We start from the raw sequence: 23,217 nt of genomic DNA on the forward strand, positions 1-23,217 counted from the left end.
GAAACTAGATAACACCATGAAAACCTGTTCCTGTATTTAGTTCATGACGGTCATCGTTGGGATCCCGCCCCGTGCTCCAGCCCGCCGGCACACAAGAGACCCGTGTCCTTTCTACCCTTTGCAAAAGTTTTCTCAGCCCCAGCAGGTGTCAGGTACACTTCTCGGAGGCAGAGCTTTCTATCAACATTTCTCGGCACAGGCACGATGGTGAGAAAATGTGGGCTTTGGGGACCTCCAGATCTGGGATGAAACTCTCACTCTGCCTCTTACTGAGCAGTATAACATCGGGCAAGTTACGTAATCTCTCTGTGCCTCAGCTGTTCCATTCGTGAAATGGAACTCATGGTAATTTTTTTCTAACCTCACAAGACTGCCATGAGGAGAAGACAAGGCAGTACATGTAAATGAGATACTGGCCAGGGTTTGGCGGTGGCAAATAACTCAAAAAACGTTCACTCTGTTATTAATGCTGGGTCAAGTCAGGAAGCTGTAACCATCCCCCACCCCCAGGCCTCACTGAGAATGGCCTTCACAAGCCACGTACTTCAGAGGATCATCTGTCGGAGCCTGCCTCGCAGCCCAGAGGCTTCCAGAAGGCCCTTTGCTCCCTTGATAAGCAGTGACAATTTCAAAAGAAGGGAAGGGAGTGACTTTTGGCTTATATCTAGGGGGGCCCCTGGGACACACTCAGTTCTGACCCTGTTATCCCAACCCATGGGAGGGAAAGCAAAAATGACACCAGGAAGAAAGGCTCTGGACAAAAGAGATCAGAGTGGAGACTGAGGCAGGGCCATCTCTCTGCCATCTTCTGCACATACCTTTCAGCTTCTTCTGTGAGCCCCGACCTCACCTGGGTTATTGCCCAGGCTGCTCACAGCCCATCAGTGGAAGCAGCGAACAAGGAATTTCTGGGTGCCTCCTGTGCACAGGCACACGCGATGCGGTAAACAAGACAGACATGGTCCCTATTCTTATGAACCTGCAAGCTAGCAGGGAATACAAGCGGGGAACCAAGTAGACACATACTTAATTACAAGACTGCAATGTGTGAAGCGCTGTGAGTTCAGGTTGGGAAACAAAGGGGGTTTGTGAGGGAGGGCCCACCTCCTCTGCGAGGTCAGAGAAAGCCACCTGACAAAGTGATCGTCGGCGAGACTGAAGGATGACAGAGGCAGCCGGGTTAAAATAGCAGGTGAAGCGGGGCGCGTGGCTGGCTCAGCCAGAAGAGGGTGTGACTCTTGATCTCGGAGTCATGAGTTCAAGCCCCGTAGTGGGCATGGAGCTCACTAAAAACCAAACAGGTGAAGTGAAGCCCCACAAACACCTCTCTGGGTACTCGAAGCCCAGTTCCTTCTCCAGAAGTCAGCACAGCAAATGCCAGCACTCCTGGTGTGTGGCCACACCCATACTCCTCAGCTCCCTGCCCGGCCCGAGCTCCCTGAGGTCCTCTGGGGAGAAGCCTCTCTGGTTTCTGGTGACCACAGCAGGTTCTCTAATTAACCCTGCTGCTCTGCTTGCTTTTTTGATTCAGCATTTCTCCAGCGAGAACTTAAACTTGACATCATCACTTCGCCCAATTAATCCTGGCAGGTGAGGCCCTCAGGAGGCCCAGCCCTGCCCAGGTGAAAGGGGGAGCAGCCAGGCTTGCACCTCGGACATCCAAGCACAGACTCTTTAGCTCTGGATGCCAGAGGCAGGGGCCAACACATGTGCAGGCGTGCTCCTTCGAGCTCTCACCCCCTCATATAACCAGCAAAATACAGTAGAAGCACAAGAGAAAGTGAGATGTGCAGGGCAGCAGTTGGACAGCAGAGAGCAACGTGGGGCACCGATATCCCTTCAGGGCACAATGACGTTGGCCATGTGGCTCAACATTGCAACGCCTCAAGTTTCTTCATCTTAAAGTGGTGAAACTATTAGCTCCTTTCACATAGAACTGTTAGAGCTCTGAGTGAGGTAGTCACAGACGGGAGTTCTCGGCCTCAGCACGGTGGGCATTTGGGACCAGGTCATTCCCTGCTGTGGGGGCACCTGTGCATTGTCAGGTGTGGAGCAGCGTGCCTGTTCTCTACCCACTGAGTGCCAGCAGCGCCCACCACTCAGCTGTGGCCATAAGAACATCTCCAGACATTGTCAAATGTTCCCCAGGGTTGAGATCATCCCTAGTTGGCAGCAAGTGCGGTAAAGGACACAGCCTGGGACCTAGCATAGAGTCAGTACACAGTAAATGACAGCTAACATCAGATGTGTGTGAGGCAAATGCCCTTTCTGGGTCACCACGGCAGACCCCTCTTTCCAAACACATGCCAAGAATATAAGGGCCTTGGAGAAATCTAGAACTTGCCAATCGTGGGATGGGTAGACATGGCAGTGTCGTCACTGGAATGTGCAAAGAGATCAAGGTGTCCCTGGCTGGAGCAATGGAAGGGATCTGTATATTGAGTAGACTGTTGGAACAGGTCCCCTTGCCAGGCTGCTCAACTGAAAAGGAGAGAAGTTAATTTTACGGCGTGGTGAGCAGGTGCCAGACGTGGTGCCGGGGTCTTCACATACATCTTGGCCTCTAGGTATTGTGAAGAGATGTTATTATTTCCATTTTAGATGGAAGAACTGAGACTCAGAGAGGCTAAGGAACTAATTCGAAGTTACTCAGCAGTCATATTTCAGGGTTTGGTCAGAACCTGGGTCTGACTCTCCTCCAAACCCATGTTCTTTGCCCACCCAGGCAGCTAGAGTGGGGCTTCTCACATGCTGACTTAGTTTAGAAGTGATTCTGGGGCAGGAATCAGACTCAGCTGGGAAGAAGGATGGTACTGATTAGCAGTATCTGCTATGGACCCAGGAATAGGAAATGTGCCATGAGTTTGCCATCCACATACAAGCCCTTAATCCAAGAGTCAGTAATTCACTGTCTTCCTCTCTGGCATTATCTGGGGACTACGCTAGGCTAAGGGTACATCTGGTTTTATTCAGCAAATAAGCAACTGTGCTATATCTTTTCTCAAGGCATGAGCTGAAAAACAAAAGCAAGTCTTCACAGGTGAAAATTTCTATAGAAGGGGCATATTTTTGGATGATTCCCATGGAAAAGCAAGGTATGGGCCCCTACTGAAAGCCTTCGTTCATGCTTCATGAATTTTATTTTTGATGAGGAACAGTGTTCTTGAAAAAAAAAAAAAAAAGGCGGGGGGGTTGGGGAACTTACCAGGTAATAGGCCATTTTCTTTTAGAGAAAAAAAAAAATTATACTTCAAAGCACAAACTTTGGGAGATACAATATCCATCCTTCATCCTCTCTTCCCACTCCAAAACAAGCCCTGGTGGAAAATTGCACAACTAGATGCATAATGAAACCTGCTTACTTATGCAAAGAATATTGCAAACACCAGTTTGTCTGTTTCCAGACACCTCGGCTAGGGAAGATGTGCTTTCTCAAGGCTGAGTCTGGGGCAGCCCTGAGGACACAGGGACACAGGGTGCAGTGTCAAAAACTTGAACAAATCATTCCCACCAGCTAGGCTCCGATCAGGCTCCCTAACTGAGCTCTTGGGCCCTTCTCCGCGACTTTTGTCTTGACCTGAGCTGGCACCGACTACAGAAGGCTCACTGCCTTTGTGGTCAAGTTCACGAGCATGGCGTGTCTGCCACATGGCCAGGCATTTATTCATCAAAGATTTACTGAGTCCCTCTTAGGTGCCAAGTCTGAGGCAAGCACTGAGAGGCAAACCCTAAACATGTGAACTAGCACATACTGGGTCAGGGAGAGAGCTCATTGTTTCAGTCCTTCTCCTGCGTCTGTTTCAAGTGCGCGGGACATTAACAAGGTCAGAGAATGCCTATCCTTTATTTTCAAAGTCACATTCCCTCTACCCAGGGTGACGTGCCTCCTGGGCTCTCATCGCTCTATATAAGGAGAGAAGGCAGCCATGGGGAGAAGGACTATCCGCTCCAAACCATTTGCACCACCTGGCACCCAGCCATTGTTCACTCATGAGATCGGCCAGCTGCGGCCCACAGTTCAAATGCAGCCCATAGCCTGGTTTTGTACAACCCATAATTTAAGAATGCTATGTACAGTTTTATTTTTTTGTTAAGATTTTATTTTTTAAGTAATCTCTACACCCAACATGGGGCTCAAACCCGCAACCCCAAGATAAGAGTCAAACACTCCACCAACGGAGCCAGACAGATGCCCCAGTATTTATAGTTTTAAATGGGGGGAATCAACAGAATTATGCTCCGTGACATGTAAAAATTCTATGAAATTCCATTTTCAGTGTCCCAAACTGAAGTGTTGTTGGCACACAGCTGTGCTCTTTATACTTTGTGGCAGCACTGAGCAACTGTGACAGAGACCCACAAAGCCTTAAGTATTTACTATCTGACCCTTCACCAGAGAATGTTTACCGACCCCTGGGCTAAAGCACTGCTCCCACTCTCCTTCACTAAAAGGCAAATACCCACTGGTCTAACAGCTTCTGAGGTCCTTAATGACTTTGTGAGACCATGTGTATCTGGTCATCTCTGGTGCTGCAGGGAGAAGGGTCCCTGAGAGGGCACCACCTGAACCCCTACAGTAACTGATCTGTACCTCTAGGCACACATCTGTCACTTCACGCCTTATTCTGGAATTTACCTAAAAGCTGCCTTATGGCCAATTACTCCATAAGGACAGGATTCCTGGTTCTCTCTAACCCCCCTGGGTTAAGTCCAGTTGAACTTGACATGCGATGTAAATATTTGTAGAATGTGTGAGAGAGGAAGCGAGTGAAACCCAGCAAATGTGTGTGTGCCAGTGCGTAAGAGTCAATAAACGTAAACAAGAGACCAAATAAATAAATGTATGAATTAATTAATGATTAAGTGCTTGAGGGGCTGGAGGAAAGAAGACCTAAATGAGTGTATGACTGAGGGAAGTCTTCTAAAAATGAGAGATTAAACAAAGAAATAAGAATATAAGTGAATGTAGGAAGGAGGGATCTATGAGCCAGTGAGTGCAGGCTACAGGGTCTCTACAAACGCCACATAAAGAGGATATAGGCATCACTGCCACGTTCTGCTGATCTCAGCACTTTGCTTTGCTGGCTAACGCCCTGCCAGCCATGGGATTTTGAACTTCATCAATGCCCTTCCTTGCTGAGGGTGTGCCCACACTTTCGTGCTTGAGCGTCTGGGGCTTCTGTCAGAAGGACAAAAACACCTGCACCCTTGGGCTTGGAGCCAGACAGCCATGCATCTGAGACTGTGGCTTCCCTCCCATATATGGAAAAAACACGCTTTCCCTGATACATCCTCAGCCCCATCTCTTCCACGTGCTACAGGCGAGTAGGACCTATCCCAGAGGCACAATTCCGGGTGCAAGGGATGGGCGACATGTTGGTTTGGGGTGAAGTTTGTGCCCAAGGTCATCCTAGCCAGGGAGGAAAATGTGGAATCGAAAGCAGCCTATCTAAATCAGGTCCCCACAGTTACTGTTTCCTCTGTAGTGCATACCTTGTCTGCTTTCTTGCTTTTTGTTCCCTGTGTTTTTGTGCTTTACCTGTTCCCCCGCTAGAAGGTAAGCTCCATGAGGACAGAGAAAGGCACATGGAAATCACACTTGGTTGAAAAGAGTGAAACACCGTGTGGAAAACGAGTAAACCGACCACTTGAACCAGCTACTGAGACAAGATCCCCTCTCCCAGTGGTGGGCCTGAACTAACTGTCCCACTGCCTGGCACACCATTTCCCCTCTCTAAGGCTCAGGCGATGAAAGGAGATTATCCTCATGGTCCTTTCCAGCTCCCTCATACTAAGGTTATAAAGCCAAGGGGAGGGGCCTTCAGATTGTTCAAGAGTCACATGGTTAGTATGAACCCAAGTGCCTCGCCACAGCACTTAAAAAAAAACCAAAGTTTAATTATTACATAAGGGACAGCCATTTTATCTGGCCCGTGCTGGGGTAAAGTGACACTGGGTGTGGTGACATCATTGTTTTGGCCAGTGGCCATCTGAGCCTCATGTGTGACTGTCCCGGTGTAGTCAGTCCTCTCCTGTCAGAGCTGAAACCCAGCCTGGCATCCTGCTGCCTTGCATCTCATGAAAGTCAGAAAAGTATGCCATAAAACCTCCATGGCTGGGAAATCTCTTCTCAGACGTCTTTGCAGAGTTCCCAGAAACCACACAAAACCCCTTCCTGGCTCAGCCTGGCAAATGAGGTATAGGGAGCTAATGAGGGCTTGTCTGAGGGTTCCAGGGCTCACTGACTCCTGCACCCTGAGAACTCTCCTGCCTTTACCACCAGAGCCACTTGGTCCAACCTCCAAAATATGCACACTGCTTTGCATGCTGAAGGGAGCTCTAAGAGTGCCAGCTCTCAAGTCAGGATTTTTACTTTAATTTAATTTTATTTTTATTAAGTTAATTTATATAACTAATCTCTACACCCAACATGGGGGCCTGAACTCAAAACCCTGAGATCAAGAGTCATATGCTTTTCTGACTGAGCCAGGCAGGTGCCCCCAAGATCAGGATTTTTAGGTTTGAATCTCCACTCAACCTCCTTGCTGCCTCTGTGGCCTTGGCCCCTTACTTTAGTACATTTCCCCTTGACTTTCTCATCTGTAAAATGGGAATGGCAATGATAATAATAGAATTTAGCCTTTTGGTGTGTTGTGAGGATTGTATGAGATAACAGAGTGCGTGGGAATGGGAGGCCCTAGCGAGCATTCTCTAAAGACTAGCCCTTGTGGTTGTGTGATTTCCAAAATCTGGTTGGGTATTCCCCATTGTACCTCCATGAGATTATACACCCCATAAGGGCAGGGACTGTGCCTTCTTTTTGACCTCATGCTCACGTTGCCTCACCTAGGGATCGGACACTCAGAACACTTGGGAGTGGAAGGCACGACACATTCCCAAATTGTAGCTCTCCAGATGTGAATGGAGGCCCGCTAGTCAAAACCCACAGGCATGGCACATAGCCTTCTTTTGAGAGAAATGACCACCCCCCCTTTGTGGAAAACCATTGTTGGGAGAAGAGGCTGAGTTAGGAAACATCTAGGGAAGGTCAAGAACAAGAAGAAAAACTTCTTCCAAAAATATACCTTGATGGTTTGGTGTTAGCAAATTCTTCACACAACAGAAGAGAGAACTGGGAGGATAGTTTCTTCACAGCTTCCCCGGAGGGTTTAGACACCAGCCTTCTTTATTGAGTGCTGAGGTATTGTTCTAAAGCCTGGGGTTACAAATAATACTTTCACAGTTGTTCTAAGAACCGGCCAAAATTGGGGATGCCATCCCGAAAGCAAGTCTGCGTCTTCATCCCTTTTTAGCAGATATCATGACACCTGGAAAGGCTTTACTCAGTTTGCTGCCAAATGTCCTGCTCTGGAAACAGAGATGCATCAGTTGTACAAACAGTCTGGGGCCCTGGTGTGTGTGGTTCACTCCTCGAAGGGAGAAGACAGCAGAGTACTCCCTCTAAGGGCATTCAGCCTCTTGAGTATCACAGGCTGGCCTCTCTGGGTGGCAGAGCCAATCAAAACTATTTAAATTGGTGGCAGCCAATCAAAACTATTTAAATCTAATTTGAGACAGGAGAGGACAAGCTTCTCCCAGTTTCTGGAGAATCACAAAGACAACAAGCATGCTCTCCAGAAGGGGGCCTGAAGCACTGGCTTGGGAAATGTCACAAGTGCTTCTCACTCACTGTACATCCCTGAGCCTGTCTTTAGAAATGATTCTGCGGCCACATCATGTCCATTCCATGAGAAGGAAAAATTGTTACATGACCAACCACATCAGAGGACTTAGCCTCTGCCCAGGGTGTTTTCTCAAGTGTCTCCTCTGATAGCATGTGGATGAGAAAGGCAGACTTGCCACCAGAAAAAGCTATCAGTCTATGAGGGCTCCAGATCCTATATTTTCTAAGATCCTAAATCCTTCATTTATTGAGGGGACTTACTTACTCTAAGGTAACTAAAGGCAACTGCTTTGATAATGTGGTAGAGCAGTTAGCAATTACCTTTTTTCTCTTTTTAAAAATGCCATTGAGGGGTGTCTGGGTGGCTCAGTTGGTTAAGCGTCTGACTCTTGATTTCAGTTCAGGTCATGATCTCAGGATCATAAGATCGAGCCCCGTGTCTGGCTCTGTGTTCAGCAGGAAGCCTGCTTAAGATTCTCTCTCGCCCTCTCCTTCTGCCCCTCCCCCCACTCGTAAGCAAGCACTCGGTCTCTCAAATAAATCTTTAAAAATAAAAAGGAAAATTAAAATGTCCATCATGGTTGCAGTGATATCTTTTGAGAAAGTTAAAAAAATGTTAAAAGACAACAAACAAATGGCAAGAAGTGAACGTTCACAGATGCCAAGTGAATTTGACGTTGTCCGATGATTTCTGGGCTCACTAAATTCTTTAGAAGGGATTTTTATAATTGAATCGCAGTCCTACTTCAAGTTGCCTTCCAGCTATCTCCCCCAAAGTCAGACCCATAAAAATTGCCAAGTCCTTAAAGAAAAAGCTACCAGACCTCACTTAAACCAGATGAAGGAATTCAGGAATGCACAGGTTCGATAGCTTGCCCAGGTTTACTCTGTGAAAGAGTAACAAAGTGGGGAGACATACCTGGGAAAATCTGAATGCAGACCCCGAGTCCCTCATAATTATGCTGTCTTATCGCCTGACTGATTTTGGTCTGCTGCTTTCTCCATCCAATTCTCTCTGTGGGTCTATTTTCCGTAGCTCAGGAAGGAACTTATAAGCCCTTCCCTCTTCACTGTAGAAAGACACTTTCTGAGAACTTCGTGCAGTCTATGAGAAGTGAGTAAGGTATTTCTAAATTTCTAAATATTCTGACACTGCTCTCCTATGGGATGCTCTTGTCTGGCAAATGTGAGGGCAGGACCCTGGTATAGGACGGACAGATTTCTTTTTTTTTTTTTTAAGATTTTATTTATTTATCAGATAGAGATCACAAGTAGGCAGAGAGGCAGGCAGAGAGATGGGAGAAAGCAGGCTCCCTGCTGAGCAGAGAGCCTGATGCGGGGCTTGATCCCAGGACCCTGGGATCATGACCTGAGCCGAAGGCAGAGGATTTAACCCACTGAGCAATCCAGGCACCCCAGATTTCTTACACATACAGTCTACATCATCGTGGTGAGCACTGGCCTTGGTCACCAAGCCTTAAGACCTAGCCTGGCACTTGGTACTTTAGTAGATGCATCTTAAAGCATTTTCTGTGAATAAATGCCATGAGAGGACCCACAGAAAACTTAAGAGGAACTTTACTTGTTCACATTTTTATGGCCTTTAATGAAGCCCAGTGAGAGGATTTAATTATAATTATTGCCATGCAGTTACTTCCCAAGTGGACTGTTATGACAAGAGGGCAAGGGTTATAATTAAGGTTTGGGTAAACCCTGGCCTTTAAACAAGCGCTAATAGTATGCACCCCATCAGATTCTGCTTTGGTATGAACACCTGCCTGCGGGGCACCTGGGTGGCTCAGTGGGTTAAGCGTCTGCCTTCAGCTTGGGTCATGATCTCAGGGTCCTAGGTTCGAGCCCCACATCAGACTCTCTGCTCAGGAGGAGCCTGCTTCTCCCTCTGCTTCCCCTTGTGCTCTCTCCCTCTCTGCTATCTCTGTCACTGTCTCTCTCAAATAAATAAACAGAATCTTTAAAAATAAATTAATTAATAAATAAATAAAACTCGCCTACAAGGCAGCAGGCTGCTAGGGTCAGGAAAGCATGAGGAAGAAAATGGAAGGGGGAGTGATGGGGCCAGGGTTACTGTGCCCAACCAAGGGACCCAGCTTAAAGAAGAGGATTTTTGTCTGTAGTTTGAGGCACAGTTGCATTTTCATCTTTGTCCCAAGAAGCCAATGCAGAGCACAGCTACAGAGAGGTGCTAGACCTTACCCTTCTCTAGAAGCCTTAGGATGCATGAGATTAGCACAATCCAGTGTCAGGAAAGAGACTCCTGAGTTACCATCCCACACACGTGGTCAGTCTCCCATTACTGAGTCTTCCTCAAAAGGAATCTGCACTATTGTGGGGGCCCCTAGTGTCCTGGAGAATGAATATTTCCTTCTTAAATCCAGTCTCCAGAGAAAGGCTTGTCGCCATCCTCTTGTCATAAATCTGTCCTGTATGTCTCCCATCTCATCATAGTTACGAAGGTAGGGTTTACTGGGTACCAGACATTGTGTGAAGTACTTTGCATGCATGTTCTGATTGAATTCTCATAAGAATTCTAGGAGGTAGCCATGACTGACTGCTTCCCCCTTTTAGAGATAAGGAAACTATGACTCAGAAGAATTAAATCTAAGCTTCACACAGCCAATAGGTCACAATGCCAAAATTCAGACTCACTTCAAACAGCCCGCAAGTTCATCCTGTTAGCTGTGGCTGCATAGAGTCTCATGGAGTTACAGAAATCCAGTAACTGTCTCATACAGCTCTTCCAGACTAAGGGAGTCAGACTCTGGAGACTAAGGGTTTGAACTGACATTATGGCATCCATGTTGGCTGGGATTTCCAAACTTCTATGCAGATACTCCAAGCATTACCATTTCTCCCCAACAGAAGCAATCAGGAAAATAAATTAATCAGGAATGTGTCTTTAGCAAACAGGATTAATTAAAACATTTTACATCTGGTAAACAGCTGTTGGCAACCCTTTACAATAATATTATAACCATCAAAAAAATTTAAAATCTTCCCACAAAGAGGGGCACCGGCGTGGCCCAGTCAGTTAAGCATCTGAATCTTAGTTTCAGCTCAGGTCATGATCTCAGGGTGCTGAGATCCAGCCCCACGTTGGGCTCCATGCTCAGCATTGAGTCTGCTTAAGATTCTCTCTCTCTGTCCCTCCATCCTTGTGCGTGCGCGCGCTCTCTCTCTCATAAATAAAAAAATCTTCCCACAAATAAAACCCAGATCCTGACAGGTTTACAGGTGAATTCTTTCACCCTTTGCAAACTCTCCCAAAGAAAGGAAGAAAAGAAGACATCCCCCAACTCATTTCATGAGCTAAGATATCCTTAATACCAAAACCAGAAAACAATGTAAGAAAGGAAAATCTGAACTGTACCTCACTCTTAAACATAGATGCATATTAGCAAACCAAACCCAGGAACATATGAAAATAGGATACATTGGGGTGCCTGGGTGGCTCAGTTGGTTGGATGACTGCCTTCTGCTCAGGTCATGATCCCGGAGTCCCTGGATCGAGTCCCGCATCAGGCTCCCAGCTCCACAGGGAGTCTGCTTCTCCCTCTAACCTTCTCCTAGCTCATGCTCTCTCTCACTGCCTCTCAATAAATAAATAAAAATCTTTTAAAAAAAGAAAATAGGATACATCATGATTAATATAGGTTTTTCCCAAGACTGAAAGGTTGGTTTAACCTTCCAAAATTAATTAACGTGATTTATCACATTAACAGATTAAAGGAGAAAAACCATGTGACCTTTTCTATACCTATAGAAAAAAAAGTTTGAAAAAATTCTATATCCATTAACTATATATATATTTTTTAAAAATTTTAGCAAACTAGAGGGCTCCTGGGTGGCTCAGCGGATTAAGCCTCTGCCTTCGACTCGGGTCATGATCCCAGGGTCCTGGGATTGAGCCCCACATAGGGTTTTCTGCTCTGTGGGGAGCCTGCTTCCCCCTCTCTCTCTGCCTGTCTCTTTGCCTACTTGTGATCTCTGTCAAATAAATAAATAAATAAATAAAATCTTTTAAAAAAATTTTTTTAGCAAACTAGGAATAAAAGGGAACTTTCTTAACAGGATAAATGGAATTTATAAAAATCTACAACAAACATTATACCTAATGTTTCAGTGTTAAAGGCATTCTCCTTAAGCTTAGGAAAAAGAACAGAATGAATGCTTAGTATGTTTCTGCTCAACACTGTCCCTCCCAGAGTACCTGTCCAGTATAGTAAGGCAAGAGAAAGAAGTAAAACATTAAGTATTTGAAAGGAAGAAATGTAACTGTCATTATGGATGATATTATTGTCTATACAGAAAAGTCAGAAGAATCTGAAAAAAATATATTAGGAATAAATAGGACTTTAGCCACAGTCCTGGTAACAAATCAATACAAGAAAGTTAATTACATCTGTACTCTAAAAAGAAAACAAATAGAAAATATTCTCTTAAAAAGATACCATTTATAGGGGTGTTTGGGTGGCTCAGTCGGTTAAGCATCCAACTCTTGATCTGCTCCAGTCATGATCTCATGGTGGTGGGACTAAGACATTTGTCAGGCTCCAGGCTCAGTGAGGAGTCCACTTGTCTGAACGCTCCCTATGCTCCTCCCTCTCCCTATCTCTCTCTCAAATAAATAAATAGACTCTTTATTAAAAAAAAAAAAAAGATACCATTTACAGAAGCAACTAAATTTTTTAGATGTCTAGGAATAAATCCAACAAAAGACATGCAAGCCCTTTTTGGAAACAATTTGTAATACTTTAATGAAAGACACTACACCTAAAATAAATGAAGACTTTTGCCATGCTCTTGAATAGGAAGATTCAATTCAATAATCTTAAACACAATTCCCCTCTGATTTTATAAATTCAAATCCCAGTAGATTATTTGTTTGCAACTCAAAAGGTGATTCTAAAATTGTAATGGAAGAAAAGACAATAGCCAAGATATTTCTAAAGAAGAAGATGGAATTTGGTTGATGTGAGGACCTGCCCTATCAGATATCAAATTTTATTTCAAAGGTATAGTTATTAAGATGGCATGGATTCAGCATAGGCATTCTATTAAACCTATGGAACATACCGGAGAGCCCAGAAATAGACATAGCATGGAGACTTGATTTATGGCAGAGCAGGCTTTGCAGATGAGAAGGGAAGGATGAACTATGGCATTGGGCTAATTGGGTATCCATGTGGAAAAAGATGAAATTGGATTCCTCCCTTGTCAAAAATCAATTCCAGATGGATTAAAGACAAATATGAAAGGCAAAACTATAAAACTTTTAGAAGATTATAGAGAAGTACATCTTTATGAATTTGGGATTAAAAAAACCATATTCCAGATTTTTTAAAAGTATAATCCACAAGGGAATATGTTACAAATTTGACTATGTTAAAAATAAGAACTTCAGTTTACCCTAAGACACTGTAAACATGCAAGTTACAAAGGATTCGTGTCCAAAATATTAGAACTCCATAATTTAAGAAAATGATAAATAAGCTGAGGAGAAAAAATACAGGGCATGAACAGGCATTTCATACAAGACACAAGAATGGCCCATACACATCTGAAAAGAAACTCAAGCTCATTAGTACTTAGAGAAATTAATTTGAAACCACAATGAGATACCATTTCACACCCACCATAGGCACGTATTAAAAAGCTGGGCATTACCACATGCTGGCGAGATTATGGGGTAACAGGAATTGCCATTAGCTGCTGGTGGAAGTGTGAATTGTTACAGCCACACTGGGAAACAATTTGTTATTACCTAATAAAACTGAGCAGGCTCCGTGCCCTATGGCCCATCAATTCTACTTGTCGGTTTGTATCGTGGAGGAGCTCTTGCGCGGGGGGCGGGGCACAAGGGAAATATACAAGATTGTTCATAACAACTTCGTTCATAACAGCTGCAAACTGAAAATCACCCAAATGACACATAAATGATAGGATGGCTAAATGCTGGTATACGCATGCAGTGAAATACACACGGGCAGTGAAAAACACGTAGTATTGAGCCAAAGGTGCAACTCTCAGAATATGCTCAGCGTGAATCCCATTCATACCGTGTTCAAAAACAGGCAAATTCAAACAACATGTTGTTTAGGGACGTATGCCGCAGTGGTAAAATGACGTAGAAAAGCCCTGGAATGATGAACACCCATTTCAGCACTGTAGTTATGGGGGGCGGGGGACAGGGATCTGATTATGGAGGAATATGCAGGCGGCCTCTCAGTACAATATTCAATTTCTATTTTTATTGTCTCTTACGTTGGATGGTATGTATACAGGTGTTAGTTTTATTATTCTTTCGGTGATACATAAAATTATATATACTTATTTGTATGCAGAATATATTTATCATTTAAAATTTCCCTAACAAAGGAAAATAGCAGAGCAGAGATTGAGGCTGGAGGGTCTGCAAAGATCAGGGGAGGCAGAAAGTGAGTGTGACCTGCTCAGAGAGCTGAGAAAAGACCCAAAGCTGAAGGAGGTGAGGAAGTGAGGGGGAACGTAGGAAGGTGAAGCAGGAGCCAGATCACAGGGAATATTCGAGGCTTTGATGACTACCTAGGAGACATAAACTCAGTAGTCTTCACAGGTACTTTGCTGACCTATCTGTACTTGAGAAGTTGGTTTTTTTTTTTTTTTTTTTTTTTTTGAGGTACACGTAAAGGGACCTCCTGCCAACTCATAAATGAGTTCTCTTTCTCAGACAGTGTTTTTACTCACAGGACAAATAAACAGCACTGGGAGCCCACTCCTTGCTCATCAGGCTGAGTTGGCTCTGACAGAGACTGAGATGGAAAGGAAGAGCAGTCTGACAGAAGGGGCCCTGATTCTGTTGGGACCTTGGTTCTGCGAGAGAAGGAAGAGGAAAAATAAAAAATAACACTATTCTGCCAGCCTTCAGATCTGTTCCACATTACATGTGGCACTGGACCGGATGGTAGTCATCATGAATGTAACATATCTGTGAGCATATAAACAGAACGCTGATTATGGCAGGATGGTTTTTTCCTACCACCTGTATAGGACACCTTTAGCCATATTAAAATATAGAAATGGTAAATGTTGGGGCGCCTGAGTGGCGCAGTTGGTGAAGTGTCTGACTCTTGGTTTCAGCTCAGGTCATGATCTCAGGGTCATGAGATCAAGCCCCACCTTGGGCTCCACACTCAGTACAGAATCTGCTTGAGATTTTCTCTCCCTCCCACTCATGGTCTGTCTGTCTCTCTCTCTCTCTCTCTCAACTACATAAATAAATCTTTAAAAAAAAAAGTGTTAACATTGGTGTCCTACAGAAAGGGCTCTGACTCTGGGGTTCTTGCTTCCAGTGTCCACCTGACCACGGATCTGACCACAGAATCATGTAAACTTATCTCCGTTTCCTCATTGGTACAAATGGGGAGAATGACCATGAGGATGGTGTAGAAGTTAGCACTGGAATTTCACAGCATGAGAATGAGATACCTCTTGGAGCTCAAAGCAAGGTTCTCCTGGCATCACCCAGACCTCCTTGAACCCCACCCCACCCCAGCACACCTCATGCTCGTATAATTATGGATTTCACGGCCTTGTTTGCTGCATTAACCTCAGTGCTAGGACCAAATAAGGTCCACATGTTGAAATTGCTGAATGCAGCTCTTAAGACTCTTTTAATCTATACAAGGGAATGAATTTTTAACTTTATAAAGTTGGATAGTCGACTCCAGATTATCCATAGTGGTGGGTACAGACACTGTCATATAATACCTAATTTTCTGTCTCTAAAATGCAGCCTTCTCCTAACCCTGAGTGAACTCCGTGGGTTTGAAGCCCTTGTTAGCTCCTAGGCATACAGAGATACAGGACACAACGGGCTCCAGAGTAGTTCCTGCTCTTGAGGAAGACAGTCACCCCACGCCCACTAAGTTACCGAAAGGCGTGAGCCCTGCAGGAAATAGCTGAGCCCCGCAGTGTGGGTTGGAGGAGGACAGCAAACAGACATTTTGGAGAGTTGGGGACATTCTCCTCCAGAAGAATAGGGTTGCTTCTTCCCATCCCCCCACCACATGCCTGGGTCCTGCTTTCAGTTCAAACCTGCAGAGCTGTCGCATAAAAGGAGATCAATGCTCCACCCATCCGATCCCCACCCCCGCAGCAGCTAATCTCCTTCCTGATTGAAATAAATGGCATTTATTGAGCTCTTACAGTGTGCTCAATAATTTATATGGATTACTTTTGTTAATCCTCATAACAACTCTGAGACAACTGTCATTATTGCTCCCATTTTACAGATGAGGACATGGACAACCCACAGAATTGTGTTACTTGCCCCAATCACAAACCCTGGCAAATGCTAGAATCACACGCCTGAATACTAAGCTAGACCTGCGCTCCAGACTCCTGAGAAGGAGCCACATTCTGTGCACCTTGTGTGGCCGCTGGTACAGGCACCGGGCCCACAGAATGTTGCAGGAACTCTGTGCCAGACTCCGTGCCTGCTTCCTCCCTCATATAACACCTCAAGACCCAGAAAAGCCCAGAAACACACAGTTATGCATTCTTCTGCTACTGATAAAGGCTTCTTCTAAATGAGTCATTTCCTTCAAAAAAAAAAAAAAAAGGAAAAAATGTTTTTAGATTGTAGCAGAAATATCCACCCCACCCTCAAATATGCACCCTCTGTCTGACCCTGCTCAAGCCCACAAACGCTATGCCAGGAAGCCCCAGTTGCTGGAAGACCTCGCATCTGGCCTCAGGTCTCCTGTGGCATAGGGACCTGAGGTCACAACTGACCCCAGGCAACCACCCCACAGAGGCCCGTTCCCTCAATCTTGTGACAGGAACACACTTGCCTCCTTAGAAGTTGGCCATCTGGGGCGCCTGGGTGGCTCAGTGGGCTAAAGCCTCTGCCTTTGGCTCGGGTCATGATCCCAGAGTCCTGGGATCGAGCCCCACATCGGGCTCTCTGCTCAGCGGGGAGCCTGCTTCCTCCTCTCTCTCTCTCTCTCTCTCTGCCTGCCTCTCTGCCTACTTGTGATCTCTGTCAAATAAATAAACAAAAATCTTTAAAAAAAAAAAAAAAAGTTGGCCATCTGCCTGGTTGTCACGATTTACCTGGTGGGACCTTCATTTCTGTCTTATTCTCTCTGTCCTCCTCCCTAGCCAGTTTCTCTCTTCTCTGTTTTTATGTTGCTCTCTTTTCCTGTCACTTCATTTGTTCGTTCGTTCGTTCGTTCATTCATTCATTTTTCTTTGGGCCTTATTTATTGAGATTGTGTCTGATCCCTAGGTTTCCATTCTTGATTTCTCTCCTATTCAGGTGGCCCTCTGCCAGGAGGGTCACTTGCTAGCTGTTCATCAATAAGCTGAGCACCCCTGTCCCCTCCTCTGACCAGCCCCAGGGCTTAGGCTGGATCAAGCTCAGGCTACTTGGATTTTCCTGCCAACTAGATAATATTTGTCTTATGTTTTATCAGCTTTTATCGAGCTATAGTCACATACAATAAAGTTCAACTATTTTAAGAATACAGTTCAGTGACTTTTGGCAAAAGTATAAAGGCATGTGATGATTACCAAAATCAAAATACAAAACAAGTTTTGTTTGTTTTCTTGTTTCCCTCTGCAGTTAGTCCTCTCCCCTCACCTCTGAACTCTGGCAGTGCTCCATTTTCTGTGACTATAATTTGGGCATTTTTAAGAATCTCATATGTAGTCTTATGTGTCCTGCTTCTTTTACTTAAGATGATATTAAGATTTACCCATGCCATTGCATGTGTGGCCCAGGAGTATTCCATTGTGATTGTAACACAGTTCGTTCTTTTGTTTACCAGTTGATTGGCATTTGGGTTGTTTCCAGTCTGGGGCTAAAATGCATAAAGTCACTGAGAACATTCAAGTACAAATCTTTGTACAGACATATGTTTTCCTTTTACTTTGATAACTACTTGTGAGTAGGATTTTGCTGAGTAGTGTGATAAGTGTATATTTAACTTTATAACAAATGGTCAACTTGTTTTCCAATGTGGTGGCGCCATTTTACATTCCCACCAGCAGTGTATGAGTTAAAGCTGCTCCACATTCTCACCAACACTTGGTATAGTCAGTCTTTTTAATTCTAGACATTCTCATAGGTGTGTAGTGGTAGCTCATGATAGTTTTACCTCACATGTTCCTAATAATTGCTGATGTTGATCATCTTTTCAAGTCCTTCTTGGCCACTCCATATATCTTCTTTTGTGGCGTCTTTACACATTTTTAGATTGGGTTGTTTTGTTTGCTGTCTTAATGGGTTGTAAGAGTTTTTCTGATATTTTTTCATCTGCCTTTTCTTCTTTCTTCCTTCCTTCCTCTAGCCTTCTGGCTCTACTTCTTTCTCCCACTGGGTCCCTGTCCCAGTTCTTGAGAAACACACCCCTGCCCCCAGAGTTGTCCATGATCTCCCCTTCCTTCCCTCCCTCCTCCTTTGCCTCTTTCCTCCTTATCCGCACATGTTCTCCCTTCTCTGCCAGGACACCTCAAAACCTGAGAATCTGGCCACAGTTCCCATTCCATATCACAAAGCATTCCATCACAAGCCCACTGATCTCAGTTCTGCCTAGGTTTAGAGTTCCAAAAAGGGGGAAGAACCCCCCCCCCGCCGGCCGAGATGAAGACTTAGGGAAGTAAAAAGTCATGGAGGGATGGCTTTGTATTCTGGCATCTTCCTCCTCACTAAATGATTAATCATGTTTACAGATAGAAGGGCTTTTTACTCAAACACAACACTTGAAAGTCACGGGTGTGAAGTGAAGTGCATCCTGCTTATTAATCAGTGGTCCCAGCCATCTCCAAGAACATAAGATTAATTGTTCGCATAACAAGGCTCTCCCTTGGCACATCTCCCAAGCCCAGCAGGGATTTATCTTGCCTTGTCACAGGGAAGGAGCAGCCTAGCCCAAAGCTGGCAACTTGTCTTCTCTGTTTAAGAGAACTGGTGTGACAGTATTTGATTGCAAAGCTCAGAGCACTTTACGCAGTATTAGCGCTGGATAGGAGTAACTATGGAATTTTTTTAAGAGCTTACTTAGATATACTTCACCTGCCATACAATTCACCCATTTTAAAGTGCACAATTTAGTGTTTTTTAATACATTCATGGATATGTACAACCGTTACCACAACTTTACAACACTTCATCACCTCCAGAGGAAACTGTGGACTCATTAACTACCACTCCCATACCACTCCCTTCTTGTCCCCAATCCTCATCTACTCTCTGTCTCTATAGATTTTGTCTATGCTGGATATTTTATGTAAGTAGAATTATATAATATGATCTTTGGTATCTGGATTTTGTTCCCTTAGCATAAAGTTTTTGAGGTTTATCCATGTTCTAACATGTATCAATACTTCATTCCTTTTATGGCTGAATAATATTCCATCGTGCACACACCGCATCCATTCATTGGTCGATGGACATTTGGGTTATTTCCACTTTTTGGCTATTGTGAGCGATGCTGCTCTAAACATTAATGTATAAGTTTTTATGTGGTACAGCTTCATGTCTCCTGGGTATGTACTAGGCGTGGACTTGCTGGGTCTAACGCTAATTCTGTTTAATCATTTGAGGAACCACCGGACTATTTTCCAAAGAAGCAACACTGTATTACATTCCTTCCCACCAACAACTATATGAGACGTTCTCTCCAACCCTTGTTGTTATCTGACTGGAATATTTTTCTGATCCTATAACTATATCCTCAAACTGTCAAACATACATACATAGCACACATATATTTAGACAATCGTCAACAAAGGACACACATAAAACTACCAAGTCATGCATACCGGTGCATACCTCTGGAGCTCATGCACATACACATAGACTCCCACACAGATATTTACAATCACAGGCTTCTGTATAGTCACACACAGTACACATGCATATCCACCCACAGACTCACATGTGTGAACGCAGTCAGACACACAACAGACCAGTGCTGTCGCTCAAGTGCATACCGTTGTCATGGGTTGTGAACAAACATCCATGCAGAACCAGAGACACGTGCACTCAATAATGCTTTCCCTCCTGGCCAAACACACATACACAAACAAGAGTTGTACCTGAAAAGCATGGTCCCAAAAAAGCACACATACATAGTTACCCTCACTCAGGGGGGCTAACCAAAGGTAGACTGAATGTTTTTACTCTGGGTGACATGGAGATGGTCGAGATTACATCAGTCCTTGGTCTACTGGGTAGGAATACCTTCTCATTCATTTAGTTGTGCTTTAACTACAAGTACATACTGAACACATAGAAAAGACAAGGATGAACAAGATCGAGTCCCTGCCCGTGGACCTTACAGTCTGGTAGCGGGGGCAGTTACCTCTGTGAGAGGTACCAAGAAGGAAGCAAGCAAGGACATAGGTCACACAGGCAGGGTGCCAAGAGGGTAGTTTCTGGGTGTGTCTAGCACTGTCGCTCCCTTTTTCATCCTGGCAAAGTGAATACTATTCAGATTCACCTTCCATAAGTCACTGGATAAACTGGTGTGTCTGTGTGTGAGTTAATACTAGCACTAGTAAGAGTGTGGGCTCAGGACCTAGATTACCTTGGAGTAAAATTTGATTTCTTACTAATTGGGTAATCTTCCCATCACTTTCTCATCCAAAATTAGGGATGATAATAGTACCTTTAGTAAGGATTAAATTAGCTGGTACTTGTAAAGCACTTAAAAGTGCCTGGCCAGAGTTACGTTCTCATTAGCAACTATCATTTCTTCTGAGAGTACGTTTCCGTAGAGTGGCTGAGTGTACTGGGAGGGGGTGGGAAGAAGTGGGGGGGATGGGGTGGGGGAGATCAAGGAGCCTGGCAATGCCCCATTGACTGGAAATTGGATGAGTCTTCATCTTCTGCAATATCTAAGCAGTCTTTTGGAAAGCAGCCCCGGCATGCCAGCCCGGCAGGCCATAAGCCAGTCTAGCCCCACCCTGCTCTGCCCACAGCCCCAAACCACAGCAAAGATGCATGCTGGGTGGCACTGGGCATGGCTCTTGGTTTTCAGCTGTGTCAGGCCTTTCGGCAGCAGCTCTGCTGTGGGCCTGGCTTGTGGCATTCACCGGTTCTGCTTGACTGTCTTTTCTGTCTATGTAGGTCAGCACTTACCACCCTGTGCCTGCCTCCCCGGGACATTCCATGGCCATCGTCAGTGTGCCTGGCTCCCAGCAACACCTCTCAGCGAACATGTGAGTAACAAGCTCAGCCCTTCACCTCCAGGTCCTGGCCGGAGGGGTCCTCTTGGCCATCCCCGTGCCACCAAGCATCACCACTCCCAAACCAGCCCATCCAGAGAGACAAGAGCTCCCCTTCCTTCATATCCTTCAATGGAAATAATGCTGAAAAAGCCAAACTGGCAAACTCCATCTACCTAGCTCATTATTTTATAAGAGTAGAAAAATACCAGAAGCGTATACACGAAAAAACTGCTGGGAGGTTGGATAGTGAGCAATTTCTACTGACTTTAGATTCAGAATGTTGGGTCATAATTAGATATTGCTTTAGGATCAGTGGAAAATACAGCATTTTAGAGGGGGACAACCTTGAGGATGAGAACACGCCCCCAGTACCTTTGATAAAACCTTCCAGCGTCTCATACCCCTTGGAGTCTAGAAGGAATTCTTGATGTCCAGCCTGAGGCCATACTCTAGTAACCTGAATCTGGCAAGCCAACGGGGCTCCTTTTTAATGCTTTTATTCTGCAGATGTTCTCACTTTCACAGCCTCACTAGTGTCTTCACCTCCCGACTCATACCTGCGTGTTATTTAGCTGCCTGACTCCTGTGCAGACTGTAGAGTGAAAGTCACTGCTCTATCCCGGGGACATCTTACAGTATCCTAAGCCCTTTCCCCTCCAGCCCGCCATGCAGCCAGGATTCCACTGTGTGCTCACAAACAAAACCACCTCCTACCTTCTAATTCCCAATGTCCATCCACGTCCCTGCCTACATTAAGCTAGCTCCTTGGGCCATTCCTGGGGGTCAAACATGTTCTCACTCTTAGGAGAGGGAGTGGATCAGAGAGGCTTGTGCCCTCTCCTTTCCCTTAATTTGTGGCTACAGTCATTTTCTTGGGTGGTAACTCTGAGCGGTATGAAAAAGCACCCTGAGCAGAGCCGTCACTTCTAGGCTTGAGACCCGGCTCTGCCCCTAATTGCTGGTCACCAACTCCTGTCTCTTTCTTAGGCCGGCCTACCCATAGTCAAAATGCTTCGGTAGCCTAGCTTAGTGATTCCCAGCCGTGTGGCACTCTGGAGGACGCGGGAGTCGGGGAGGGCAGGGATGTGGGCCCCTCCACGGCTGCTTCCCTATCACACTTCCGTCCCGAAGAAGAAGTTTGTTATCACTGACTCAGGGGACAGGGTCCCTGAGGTTCCATTTCCCTTTGCCCTCTCCTGGTTCCATGTCCCTCTACCAGGCACACCTTCTTCACCAGTTCCCTGTCTCCCCAGGTTTGTAGCCCTGCACTCCTACTCAGCCCATGGCCCGGACGAGCTGGACCTGCAGAAGGGAGAAGGCATCAGGGTCCTGGGCAAGTACCCGGATGGCTGGCTCAGGGGCGTCTCCTTGGTCACTGGCAGGGTCGGCATCTTCCCCAACAACTATGTCATCCCCATTTTCAGGTGCGTCCCCTCTGTTCTCAGGCAAAAGAGGTCGGGTCACCAAGGCCAGGGGCCATCTGTGGGCTGCATCGCTGAAGGAATCAGTGATCCTTCAGAGTGTGGGCCAAGAAGTAGCCCTAGTAACCCCCTAACACTTTATTTTCTTTAATAGTAACAAGTTATCTTTTTTATAGCTCTTTACATTTTACAAGCACTTTCTCAATGTTTACCACATTACCTGTGCCCAAGAGTCCTTTTCATAAAGTAGATAGTATTTTCCAGATGAGGAAAGCAATATACATAGTTTAAAACCCCAGAATGGGATTTCAGGTTTTCTACTATATAAACCCCCCAAATCCCATTCACATCCCACCCCCTGATACTCATATCTAATCGAATAATGGGAACCTGCAACCATCAGAAGACCCTCAGAGCATCTCGGGAAACTTCCTAGGACACTAGGCCAGTAGGCAAGTTTCTGTGACTCAGTCCACCACCTGTCCATCCACACCCCAGGCCACAGGCGGGTTATCCTAGAGGTCTGAGTCCCTCACAGTTTTCCCAACCTTTTCCATTCTCCGGCACACCTGACACTTCTGCTTTGGCTGCTTGGACCATGACTACAGATGCACTCGGTCCCAGCATCGCCCATGGCTCATCCTCCCTCCACCCCACGCCAGGCCAGGCACAGCGTGTCACAAGGCAGTGAGGCCATCACCACATACGAAATGCTGGCTTTATGACATACCTCTGATCAAAGCGATAACCCATTGTACTCTCTGGGAGTCAGACCTGGAGTCATATGTCCAGTTTGGGGGACCTTCATGTAGGTGGGGCCCAGTGTCCGGAGGAGGGCAACAAGGATGGTGAGGAGATAGAAAAGTATAGCACAGG

At 45.4% G+C, this 23,217-nt stretch overlaps 1 protein-coding gene across 1 annotated transcript in view; it reads left to right on the plus strand.

Moving 5' to 3' along the window:
* The window catches only part of LOC111156952 (SH3 domain containing ring finger 2), a 123,830-nt gene that overhangs the window by 73,273 nt on the left and 27,340 nt on the right, over positions 1 to 23,217 (plus strand). Inside the window, exons 6-7 of the mRNA XM_022518123.1 lie at positions 20,820 to 20,911; positions 22,174 to 22,344. Coding sequence (XP_022373831.1) covers positions 20,820 to 20,911; positions 22,174 to 22,344 — 263 coding nt within the window. The remainder of the gene's footprint in view (positions 1 to 20,819; positions 20,912 to 22,173; positions 22,345 to 23,217) is intronic.

This window comes from Enhydra lutris, unplaced genomic scaffold, assembly GCF_002288905.1.
Source record: "Enhydra lutris kenyoni isolate GAN:26980312 unplaced genomic scaffold, ASM228890v2 scaffoldscaffold50, whole genome shotgun sequence".
Classification (NCBI taxonomy): Eukaryota; Metazoa; Chordata; class Mammalia; order Carnivora; family Mustelidae; genus Enhydra; species Enhydra lutris.